The sequence below is a fragment of the Eurypyga helias genome, unplaced genomic scaffold (genome assembly GCF_000690775.1).
Source record: "Eurypyga helias isolate BGI_N326 unplaced genomic scaffold, ASM69077v1 scaffold46804, whole genome shotgun sequence".
In the NCBI taxonomy this organism is placed as follows: domain Eukaryota; kingdom Metazoa; phylum Chordata; class Aves; order Eurypygiformes; family Eurypygidae; genus Eurypyga; species Eurypyga helias.
In genome coordinates this window covers 1-13571 of record NW_010246416.1, presented here as the reverse complement: position 1 = coordinate 13571, position 13571 = coordinate 1, and the positions used below count along the sequence as shown (strand labels likewise).

At 39.4% G+C, this 13571-nt stretch overlaps 1 protein-coding gene across 1 annotated transcript; it reads right to left on the bottom strand.

Moving 5' to 3' along the window:
* Nucleotides 1-7989: 7989 nt before the first annotated feature.
* On the bottom strand, nucleotides 7990-10289 carry THNSL1 (threonine synthase-like 1 (S. cerevisiae)). The gene has a single exon (XM_010150385.1). It carries the CDS (start codon nucleotides 10287-10289, stop codon nucleotides 8067-8069), a length of 2223 nt encoding a protein of 740 aa, XP_010148687.1. The 3' UTR covers nucleotides 7990-8066.
* Nucleotides 10290-13571: the final 3282 nt, after the last annotated feature.

Here is a 13571-nt window from a genome sequence, read left to right as displayed (position 1 = left end):
AGATGAGAGAGGCATAACAGCAGGTTAGGACAAAGAGCATCTGCTTAACGTCAAAGCAGTACCCACTCACTCGCAAAGACTGTCATTAGTGCCAGCAGTGGATGCAGCTCCCACTCCGTCCTCTCGGCTGCGTTAGATGACAGGAACCAAAACCAGAGGGCTGAGGCACTGGCCGGGGGGGTGGCACATGAAGCAGAAGGATTAACAGGAAATGTACACGTGCATTAGAAAAGATGCTATGGAAGTGTCGCTTCTACAAAACAATTAAAAAACCAAAATTATTCCAGCATAATCCCTTCTGTTGACTTGACACCAACCTGACAAAAATCCACAACTTATATCGGGCTCCAGTTTAAGCCCAAACTTAATGTAATGTCTTTTTTTCCAAACCAAAATGCAGCTAGGGCACTAGCTTGAATAGAAATATAAATGGTTACTTAGCTCAGATCTGACCTTACAGAGTCAGCAAAAAAAGCAAAGTAAGATCAGGACCTTAACTATGGGGGAAAAAAAGGCAAGTACAATATGCACATCTCTATCTTACATAAAATCTAGTTCACTTGTATTGGTTTAGTAGGTTGTATTAAGATCCCTTCATTTAAGGGATTAAATTCCCTGTATTTAAGGAAAAAGAATACCAAGATATTTGGGTTTAGCATGCAAAGATTAGAGACACTGAAAAAGATACAAAGCCTGAAAAAAAGCAGGGCCGTCTGTGGGCTCTGTTATCAACCTGGGTGACAGGCATTTGAAAATAATGTTGCTTAGTCATTTTAAGGTATGGAAAATCCTCCCCTGCACAGAAAGACATATTATTTACACTGCTTTTTTCTGTGAATACCTTATCTGCTCTTCTTTATCCCAAAACTCACTACAAGCCCCACATGTGCATCATATTCAAACCCTAAAATGCTTGGGTTTTGCATATAAGACCATGGTATTACTTGTGATTTTGATTTAAATATTGAAGAGTTGAGGTTTGCTTTTAAATTGTAGATTCTTATATTAAAGCAAAAGTGATTCAAGTTTTACAGTTGAAAATTCTCTAGCAGCATATAACACCATGAGTTAATGTGGTGTTTCTTGGACCTGGAAATATCACCTATTTCTCGGTATTCAGTATACTGGTAAGTATTAACCTAGTTATCATTTAGGTGTGTTACTTAAATTTATTTTAATCACGCTTTATAAAAATAAAATAGAAAAAGCTGATATAACATTACAAATGCCTAGACTAGCCCTTCATTCAGAGCCTTTCAAAAACTGCAAGAAATTATCACACCCAGCAAACTTCTGTTAGGAATGCCATCTTGTGGTTAGGACCTGTACGTAACAACCATTCGAGGTAATTTTAGCTCAATTTTTACTTGCAAAATACTGCTTTTTGCAGAAATGAGCTATTCATGTATGACCTTTCAGAACTGTATAGTATTCTTTCATTAACCATTCTGGATGAAAATGACAGTGAATATGGCTTTCCTGTCCTCATCTGTATACAATACTAATTAATTATGCAGGGAGCACTAGTTTCATTAGATGGGATGCATTTATTAGCATTTTAAACAGAACCGGATTGTCACATGTACTTAAAAAAGAAGCCCACTAAATACCTACTCTTAATAGAGTTTACTGAATTAGTCTAAAATGTATGGAAAATGTACATATTTTCTCAAAATGTGTTTATAGAGCAGAACCCTATGAGCACACTTTACCTTCTCTAAACTCTATGGAACATCTTTGGTCGGTACAGAAAATGTCAAATTTAATTGTAAAACAGAAACATCAAGTTTTTCAATTTGTCTTATATGGATCTTACAGTGAGCTGAAAATGAAATGAAAATGGCCACTGGATCACAACTTGCTCATGAAACAGTGAGAAAGGACAGGTAAACAAGAATGGAAAGAAGTGTTCCAAAAGCATCTAATAAAGTTCAAAAGATCTCTAATGTTTAAAAGCTTAGAAAAATGAGTAATAATGAGCTACATTCAATACAGCTGGCGACTGCATACTGTTTACGTTCACTGCAGTGTTGCAATGAAAGTGTATGTTGCCCAAACCATCACAGCACATTTTGTATAATGAAAACTAACGAGCCATACCCCAGTAGCCACGAGTCAAGCCGGGGCGTGCATTAGTAGCGCATTTGCAATTCTCTAGAGACAGAAAGAACAAGCCTGGACATACCCAGCAGCCTATTCGGCACACAGCTTGTTCCATGTGCTGGTAACACTAGCAGAACTGGGATCCCAGTCTGTAGCACTCAAACCTCTGTGAAATACTGCTCATGCTTTTGTTGGCATGCAAGTTCCTCCTAGGGCTGCCGTCATGACACAGTTTGACGTCTTGCATCACATGGACCTGACTCGCCTGCAGTAGTCCTCTACCAAATCCCATCTTTTCAGGAAGTCATCTCACACATCCGACTAGAGAAACCATTACCATTCTGTTATGTGCCTTTCTCTCTTCTTGTAGCGGGTCCAGCTTCTACCTAAAATCACTGGATCACGCTTTTTCTGCTAGGTGGAACAGACGTTTATTTTATTATCCAGTTTTTGCTCCGAAGATGGCTCTTCTAGGCTAAGTCTCACTAAGTAGATTCTGCTTATTGATACTCTCATGCCAGTGCTTTTCTTTAATCCTTTTATTGCTCGCATGACCCTTTTCTGTCCAATACGCCAGCACTACCGGAAACAGCAACTACTGGAGTTGGCACAGCATCCTTCTAAAAGGTTACACCTAAGTCAAATATAGACAGCCACATTACTTCCCTGACAGTATTTCAGTTTCTAAACCTGAGGATCTCACTGGTGCTTTTGGCCACAAGGTATGCTAAAATCATACTCTTTTGAAGACACACATCATCACCTACAGCAAATTGTTCCATCTGGTAAGTATGTCCTCAAACCTCTGCTCCTAGAGACACAGGTCTACTTTAAGCCAGCACATAGCACAGATTGCTTACAACTCCCAACCATGTAATTCATCTTACTCTGTTTAAGTAGCTCCATAATATTGAAGTTTTATGGCATCCATAGATTTCAGCAGTCACTGTTGTATTTCCTTCTGTGTTCTTAACAAACTCTGTGGTTAAAAGCCAAAACCTGTGTGAGCTCACGTAACAAATCTGTTCAGTCAGAGCTGTCCTTTCAGATCTACATTTTGAGATTTTTTCAGGCTTGGACTCACTTAGTGTCATGATGCTTTTTAAATTTGGGGGTGATACTTTGCAGGTTTCTATAGCAATAACTTATTTAAAATAAAAGGAACTATTTGAAAATCTAAGGGGATTACCAGTGATGAGATATGTAAATAAAATGCTAGAGCAACAATTCCTGTGCTGATTTTGTAAAATCTGAGACACACTTACTATGACAAATGTGTTCCTGTGTTGCACAGGGAAAACAGTGGTTTCTCTATTTGGTAAATTTTATACGATATTGTACTTCAGCAAGTAAATCAGGTGCTCTTTTTAATTCTGCTAAAAAATGCCTGTTAAATATTTTATTTCCTGTGCTGTCAAGAAAGTAGCCAGAGACCATCTTAAACAGCTACCAGGAAATAAAGTCTTCTCTAGTGAAAGGCACAAACAGCTTAGATCTACCTCCGTGCCAGGAAACTTCAGAAGTTGTACCTAAATTGGAGAGCAAGACCAAGATTGTTATTTTAGGTTGTTGCATTCTGAAAAATTGAAGCAAGAGCTTCCCAGTCCTGGTAAGCGCCCTGAGCGTATTTATGACCCCTGACAAAACACAGCAATGTTTAAATACTCCTCAAGCTGCTAATATAAGTTCAGCACAAACTGCTTGTTGACGTTAACTCACTGAAATGAACGACTCAGTCCTGACTGCCGTTTTAACCATTCAAGTAATTTTTAAAACCATGATCCTGAACTCATCTTCCAAGTGAATCAAGTTTGCTCCGCAGCTGTTAACAGACCACCAGTTCATCCCTCCACTGAACTAAGTGTGCGTAAGAAAGATTAAACTGGCATAGATTAACCACAACACTTTTCAATTCCTCGGAATACAGACTTTCCATGCATCACCAGACAAGCCTGGTGTGATGTAAACAGAGTGTTTAGGCATTTGCTCTTTCTGATACAGGTTTTTTTTATATACACACTTTTCTTCTCAGATGATGCAAATTATCTCACTAACATCTGTCAAGCTCATCAAAGGGAATTATTAGATCATTTACTATACACCTAACTTACAAGTAAACACAGGACAGAACAGTCTTTCAAGATGTAAGAATATCAAATTCTAAAGTTACTTGTTCCAGTGGATTTTCTTCAGATCACATTGATAAGGATTTAAGAACATATTTACAAAGAAAATGCTACAGGCTGGATCCCACAGTATTTATTTAGAAAAAAATATAGTGGATACAAATTACTAATGCATATTTCAGGCATGCCAAACATGATATACTTAATAACAATATGTGTATTAGGTTATCAAGGACCAGTTGATGTCCTTGAAGAGCAAAGCTGACCTCTTGAAAAACAAGAATCTTCCCTTTAGCATCTACTAAAATATTGCATCACCTCAAAACCATAAATAATAATTCTTTCTAAATCGCAAGATGCTAAGAAAACAATTATCTTCTGAAGTCATCCCTATCTGCACAATTCACTCTTTACCTCAAATCACTCTGTCACCCTGAGAAGCAGGGCTGTGACTAAAGCAAGTAATGAGCAGCTGGTAAGTCTGTAAGCAAAGCAAAGCATTTTCCATGTAAGCATCCTTATAATGAAAAGTGTAAACACAGACATTACATTGGTCCTTACATTTTCACATTTGTCCTCAAGGTTTTTCGTGTGCATCAGTGGTCAGCAAAGATTTATCTGTACAGAAGAATAACAGCTTAAGTGAAGCTACGCTATTACTCCAGGTAAACAAAGCTAGTGGAAACGTGTATACATGCACGCTCACGCTCTCTGCAAACCTGGCTTATATTCATTTAGATGGCAACATCCTATCTTTAGACAAATAGGAGCAAACTCTGTATATACTAAGCCTAAACGGCTCGAAGAATCCTGCGAACCATCACAATGTAGATTTGCTTGTGTGCATCATTAGCACACCATTTTTGCTGTAAGGAGTTAACAGAAAATGTTACATGACAACATACAGTGTGCACAGTGTCTGCAAAAGACAAAACCACGACACTTAGTCCCCCTCTTAATCATTAAAGCCCTTTAATCATTAAAGCCCTTTGAGTCTTTCATAATACTGATAGCGGGGAAAAAAGTGCAGTAACAGTAGCCCAGTGTTTGTTGAACCACGGTATTTTGCTGACTGACATTTTGAAAAGTTGGGAATGCAGGATTGCTTCCTTCACTGTCGTATCCCCCTGCAGCCAGCTGTAGCAACGGTTACACTGGAAAGGTCTTGTCCTCCGTTCCTCCAGGCCCAGCAGGACAAGGCAAGCCAGAAGGTTGCACGTTACAGCTACCACAACGCAGCATCAGCACCTGGTCACAGACACTGTGTACGCCTGCGATCACGACACTGCTGCAGCCCACAAGCAGATGTGGTACACAGATAGTTCACCAAAGTCATAAGGAAGTCCAAAAATTAACTATTTATTTTTAAAAATTAGGAAATACTGTACTGTAAAAGCCTTCAGAAATCCTGAAAAAGGTACCAATACCATAGATGCTCTTTAACCACTGCCTTTATACACCTCAACTTCACAGTGAAAGCCCAAAACTAAGTACAACTGCTCATTTTTTTTACTTATTCATGTAACCACATCAATTGTTACAATGGCTCACAGGATATGAAAACAGCAACTAGGAGTTTTACTAATACTTTCTTCTTCAAACCAAACTTGAGCTACTGCCATGAACTTTGACATACTGAGTCATGCCAAAATAAACCCTCTGTTAGTTTAGTTCTGTTTTATCTAATGATCAGCTAATTCAAGGCAGCACCTTGGCTTCCAGACTGATCTTATTTAGAATCTCAGCTTTTCTCTTTCAGGTGCTTTCTACGAAACCAAGCTCATCTTTGTAGATATTCCTATAAAGTATAGTAACAGTATGTGACAAACCACCCTGTGATGTCAAATAGCATTAAGCCCCATGGAACCAGGACTCCAGGACTTCTGGAGAGTGCTTAAGCTGAAAGCAATTCCCATTCCAGTAATTCAATCTAGGCAGTTGGGTTTGTTTGGGGTTTTTGGGGTTTTGAGGTTTTTCTAAGATTTAGAATTCTGGTTTTATACCGAGTGCATCCAGTGAAAGCATGACTTTTTTTTCCATTTGGAACTACTGTGACAATCAGACTGAAACACAGAAAAATACAAGGTGACATGCACTTACCACCTGCACAAGGAACGAATGCCTCCTTTTGAGTAATATGCTTATGCAACCTTTTCTTACAGAACTTGGACTATAATTTTTTAATTACATATTTATGATCTTACTCATGTTGTGTCTGGAAAAATCACAAAAATTCCTCTGCCCTATGAGAAAAGACTGAACGAGTTAGGTCTTTTCACCCTGGATAAGAGGAGGCTCAAGGGGCACCTCATCACAGTTTTCCAGTACTAAGATGGGAAATGGGTACAAGTTGCACTAGGAGAAGTTTCATATTGATATGAGAAAGAAATTTTTCACAGTGGGAACACTCAATCACTGGGACAGCCTCTCCAGGGATGTGGTACAGTCCCCACCACTGGAGGTTTTTAAAATGTGACTGGGCAGGGTGATAGATAATCTCATCTAAGCTCCCATTCCCATGAAAAGTTGCTCCAGATGATGTTTTGAGGCCCCTTCCAACCTGGGCCTTAGTGTGAAATGTAGTTATACTTTATACCCTTGTCAGATATACTCTACAATTAGCAGAATAGGTTTGTCCACAACCACGTGATCTCCTAGGGCAACCTAGACTGCCAACATAGGTCTATTTAGGTTACACAATGAATACCTCCAATGCTATCACACTTTCCAGATTCCGGTATTCATCCTTCACTTTCCTTGATGACATGCCAAGCACTTTGGGAAGCTTCTTTCTTATACTAATTCATGCAAAGCAAGAATAGGATAGGATAGCATAGGATAGGATAGGATAGGATAGGATAGGATAGGATAGGATAGGATAGGATAGGATAGGATATCAAGGAAATTAATTTAAGATAAATATGAAACCAGAAGTAGAACAGGCAAGTCATGTGACCTCTAAGACAAAAGTCCCCCTTATATACTGAAAACTTAGAATACAAAAATAAATGTAAAAAAATTGTGAAGTCTGGTTCTTATTTAAGGAGATTGCTGCTACTACTAGCAAATTCTTCTACAGCATTAAAAAGGATTCTACAGTTGAAAGTTCAAATAGAAAAGATATAGGAAAGAGACTACAACACACTGGAGAAAGAGTCACATCTCAAAAGTTATTAAAAATGTTGAATGTAGGATACTGTTTTACACAGTAAAATAACTGTGAGGAAAACAAAAATGACGAGATTTTTTTACATAAATGCTGGCCCCACAATACATTAAAAATATTATACAAGATCACATACCACCAAACTGAATGGTTCAAGGATTAACAATACAAGTATACTTGCAGTGAAATCAACACTCATAAGTAATAAACACCATTACAACATCTTACTATGTTTCAGTGCCCTAAGTGAAGTGAGTTAAAGTTCAACTAATCACATACTGACCAAATGATCACATCATTCTTGCAACAAAACAAGAGCTATTAGTTTCAGAAAGGTCAGCCTCCATTATCTTCCTCCTTCAATGGAGAACACGTCAGACTTGCGAAGGAGACAGCACTGCCAAGGCAAGCTGACACTACTGCTGTCTCTGCTATATATATCCTGCAAAAAAGTATTCCAACCTTTTACAGTCTCAATTCACCACCTTTCACCACTACTAGAATCTCACACACGTTACTTACAAATACGGTTGAAAACCTGACAACCGAGTATCAAACTGTGGACGTTATGCTGTGGGCTGGACACAGACCAGATGAATCATGACTTCATTAGAACATGCAGCTTGTTAAGAAGGTATCACAACTGACAGAGTGGATGGCTGATCCGTCACTCAGAAAACCTTCATAAAGTGATTCTGAATTAAGGTTTCTATACGGGACATCAGCACATTCATGTCAGCAGCACAAACCTGGTGATCCTCATTCCCCTTCCTTTTCAGGGTCTCTAACAGGCCCCAGTGGACTGGAGGCAGAGGGCTGTAAGAACTCAGCAAGTGAAGCTGACTTAATGGACTCTGTTTTATTTCTGCAATCCTCAAGGCCCTCAAGATCGCAGGTGCAAACTTAGAATAATGAGCCGTAGATGAAATAATAATTGGGCAACTTCTATCTTGTAATCGATCTGCAACTACTTTAGCAACAGCTGTGTGTGTATCCAAAATATAGCCTGTAGTGCTGTACACCGAGTGAATGGCAGCTAGACAGTCCTCCTCAGAGCACCAGCCAGCCACCAAGCCCTGCTGAAGCTTTTCAAGCAGATCTTTCCGTAGCTGGAAGTGGCCCTGATTTTCCAGCTGGTTATATAATTGTGTCACCAGTTGTCCATCCCCATTAGCAATCAGGTGCAAGTACCGCTCAAGATTGGAGGACTTCAAAATATCTACTGCTGGTGAAAAAGTGGGAATTAATTTTCTTCCCCTCAAATCATAAACACCTGTTCTTATGAAGTCAGTCAAAACATTATTTTCATTGGAAGCACAAATACATTTTCTAATAGGAATTCCCATCATTTTAGCATACAAAGCAGCTAGTATGTTGCCAAAGTTTCCTGTAGGAATGCAAACATCCACAGGGCTTCCAAAAGGAATAATACCTTGATGAACAAGATCAAGGTACGCAGAGGCATGATAAACTATCTGAGGAAGCAGACGTGCCCAGTTTATGGAGTTAGCTGCAGCTAAAGCTGTTCCATATTCTACCGTAAGAAAGCCAGTGTAATCAGAATTAGTAAAGATTTGTTTTATAGCTGTCTGGCAAAAATCAAAATCAGATTTGACACCTACTGACCAGGCATTTTCTCTCTGACAGCCAATCATCTGTGATTTTTGAATTTGGCTTACTCCATCCTCAGGAAAAAAATTCATCACAGCAATTCTCTGTTTGTCAGTGTCATGGAGACGACTAAAGCCATCTAGGACCGCACTCCCCGTGTCACCAGAAGTCGCTACCAGAACCAAGTAATTGCAGCTTCTGGGAATGCAGTATGCAAATATATGTGGCACCATCTGTAATGCAAAATCTTTAAATGATGCTGTTGGTCCATGAAATAACTCAAGGAGAAACTGATTGCCTGCCAGATGCCTAACAGGGGCAATTTTAGAACAAGTAAAGTTTTCTCCATAAGCAGTTCCGATGATTTCTGCCAGCTTAGAAGCAGGAATATCAGCAGGATGTATGCATCTTTCCAGTATCACCTGGGCTCTTTCAATGTAAGTTGCTTCTATTAGGCTTTGCCATTCTCCAACAGCAAATTTTGGAAGTCCTCTCTCAGGAACAAAGAGTCCTCCATCGGCGGCTAAACCCTCAGTAACAACATCACTGAAATATTTACGAGAGCCTTTTTCCACAATCCTTTCAGACCTACTAGACCTAGTTGAAATGAACGTTTCCAGTTCCGAGTTTTGGTACCTCTTCACGGCATCAAGTACCTTTTCTGCTACCACCTCTGCCCCAATATCCTCTCCACAAAGAACACGGATGTCGTACCACCTTCTGTAGAACTGCTTCCTAAACTGAAGTATGTCCTTGAGAGAAACACCAGGAGACTGGCCCACGATGCGATCCACTTTCATTGATTTCAGCCTGTTCATTATGACTCTTGTGGGCACATCCAGATACACAACTATGCCATTTTTCTTCACATGCTGCATGCCAGCAGAATGCATTGGATTGGACCCAGTAAGGGAAATGACACTTCCAGATGCTGAAAACCTCAACAGGGCTTTTCCTTCCTCCTGTAAAAATTGCTCATTACCAACATCCTGCAGTTTTTCCGACACACTCATATTCCAGGTTGTTTCAAGGACATCGTCATCTACGTCTATGACAGGGCAATCTAGTTTCTGACCTACTATTCTCCCAACCGTTGTTTTCCCAGCACCCGGAGGTCCCATCAGGATAATATTTTTGTTTCCAACAAGGGAATGGCTTGTGAACCATGACTTCTGTATCTGTGCAAATGCAACAGGTCTTGAAAGCATGAGTTTTAAACACATGCTAGAAATATGGTTTTGAGTTATTAGTCTTAAAGACTGATGTTGAACAGCGTGAAACATCTTCTCCTGCTGGGTTGTTTTGGTTTTCTTTCACGCCAACTTGACAATCCACGTAACTGCTTCAAAAAGAGAAAGAAAACAACAGTAATTAGTCCTTCAGCAAACATCTAGGAAAAAAAACCCCTAAAGGATATGAAATTCAGAACAACAAGAATTCAAACACAGACCCAGTTATGACTTCATCAGTGCCAGGGATGTATTTTTCAGAATAAGACTCATTCCCTTCTCCTGCATAGCTCTATCTTGCTTCTGCTGACAAATCCAACTCCAAACTGTCCACATCCTTGGGGTAAACAACGGTATCCAAACCTAGCACTACAAGGCTATTTGCAAATACTATCATTTATAGGAATTCAAAACCATTTTATTTTTCCTCTAGTAGACTTACTTTTAAGTATACATTTACAAATAATGAAGATTAACTAAACTACCTTCTTGTAATCAAAATGTTAACAAAATATGCATTTTTCCCACCTCCCAAGATGCCTTTGATTTCTTCTATTTTCTTTCTAAAAAAAAAAAAAAAGTACAAGATGGACTTAAATACATAGAAAACTCACAGACTTGTGCAGCCGCAAGGTTCAAAGAGTTGCATCCAATTCTCATCTGAAGGGATGGCAAACCAAGCAAGAGATCAGTGAAGAACTCCTGTAACAGAATTGGATTAAGTGTCATTTGTGTAAAGAGAGAGAGAGAACTCTATCCTCAAAAGAAAAAAAAAAGAAAGGTAAGTAGGATCTCCGCAAAGGTTAAGCAAGTAACTCTCAACATGGTATTTTGTTTGCTTAGTATCAGCATGCATTGCAGCACGATTTGTGCCTGATATTTCGTGCAAAGTAGGAAGGCCTCAAACTATCTATAAAGTCAGGGCCAGGAGGGGAGGGGGCAAAAATCAGCACAAATTTGCACAGGAAAATCCCTACAGAATCATTTTTCATTTTAGGTAGGCAAATAAGTATCACTTTGGTTTTGTTATATATTCACTGTTCACAACTCAAAAAGCCTGAAGCAACACTTAACTTCATTTTAGGAAATTAATGATATTTTAGATGTAAAAATCCAACTTGGTGCTTACTCATCAATTCAAAAAATTATATATTTTAATGTATATATTTGTAATGTACATAAAATCAGCATTTTTTAAGAAATCATTACTTTTAATTGCTACCATAAGCAGTACAAAGAGACGGCTGACTAACCTGCAAGTTGTATTTTTTTTTCCTCCTGGCACTGTAACACAGAACCAAAATGGCAATCAGCAGCTTCTAGTAACTACGTTTTAAAGACTCAGTCTACCTGCTAGCACACCAACATTTGCTTTGCAATGTTTGGTTATTGGGGTTTTTTATAGTTTACACACCAGCTACTTTTACCAGTGAAAACAAGTTTAATGAGAGTTTCCTCACATTAGTGAAGACAGGCTAAATAAAACAATTAAAGGAATTCACTAAAGACTAAGTTTCCAAATCCATTCAGTGCCTTGTCTCTAGACACACTCTGGCTCAACAGCCTTTTATTACTGTGGAGAGCAGAAGAACATCTGGAATTGCAGTAGAAGGCAGGTGAGCATCAAATGGGAACTGCATCATCTTCTAAGGACCTACTTACGATAGCCCATATTTACAGTTATCACACCAATCCTGCAAGACCCCACTGTCCCTCATCAGTGTGCATAATATCAAATGACCACAGAAACCCACAGATCATGAACTTCAAAAATGACACAGCTCAGGTTTTTTTAAGAGGAAACCACCAAAATACCCTCTTCACTTCCAGATGCTCCTTGCTCTAGATTCTGCTTTGTATTCCCCTGTCTGTCTTTTACACTCCACTTTCTTTACCAAACTATTAGCACATTTTACAAAGTCAAGGTACTTCTAATAACCTTTGCACTTCCTCACTTCTGTATGGAGAGATGAGCTTGCAAACAGTTATGTCCCTGCATTTGCACTGATGAACACACTGCAATTTCAAGGCATGGATCAGAGTTATGATGGGCATATCAAACTGTACATTTTTTTCCCAATCCTTGTAAAGTAGAAGGCAGTGGTCATGTGTAGATGCAATACAAGGTTTTTGTAATGAATACCAACACACAGTGCTACAGGACCAGAAAGATATTTTTATTAAATGTCCAGATGTAATTATGTTCAGCACTTTAAAAAAATTTAGAGACAACATTTTAGTGATTTTACTTCCTAAACGTGAAAATTGCTTCAAGTGTTAGGTATGAGCTAAAGGGCGTACAAACCACACCGAGCACAGCAGCCTGCCTACCATGTCTACTGCACTACAGATTCACTTTGAGGTGCAGGCACTCGGTACACACCACACAGCTGCTGGACAGAACATCTGGATTGCTTTATGAATCTAGGCCATAGGGACTTAAATCCTTCCGAATTACAGGTGCACACAAGAAAGGAACTAGCCTCAGATTAGTTCGAAGCTTACCATCTTTATGTGAAGTTATAAGCAGTCTACGGTACTGTTTGAAATCAATTTGGTTAATCTGGTGCAAAATTTTACAGGGAATTTCTTTATTCAGCTGTTGAACTGGTTGAATCTATTCCAGTGTAATGCAGTTTTGTACCCATGTAAAGTACATTTACAGATGCTTGCGACCCATGAATTCAACTGTTTTTTTCTGAACCATTTTTTATTAAATTGGCAAAACCTTACTGTAAACCAGTTTTGATTAGGCTTTGTATCTCATGGAGTTTACTGATTCAGTTAGAACACCAAACCCTCCAACTTTAGATCTAGCCAATTCTCCCAAAAGAGTGGGTTTTTTTAATTGAAGCAGAGCTTACATCTGTACCCCAAATGAAATTTTAAGTTTTGACAGACACCCTGACCCTTCCCGTGGGCTGCTGGCAGCACCTACATCTCGTCAGCAAATAGCCACCATTTTAACAATCTCAGCTGAGGACAAGAGTTATCGTGGAAAAGGAACATTGTTACTGCTCTGGACACGAAGTTTGCAAGGCCGTAAGGTATGGTTTAAATTCAGTAACCACACAGGGCAGTGGCAGTTCGAGGCAAGTTAGGTCAAGACTGATAATTATCCTGTTTCGAAACCATTAACACAGGACACCTTCCACCTGACTTTTCTCACACCTTGTACGCAGGGGAAAAGAGAACAATCCCAGAGCAAACCATTCCACTTCAACCTTCTCGCCATTGTCCCAGACCACGACCCTGCGAAGGCTCCCGCCTCCCCGTCTCGACGCCCCGAGAGGTGCCCGAGCGCGGGTGGGGAGCGGGGGCCGGCCGGGCGGCGCC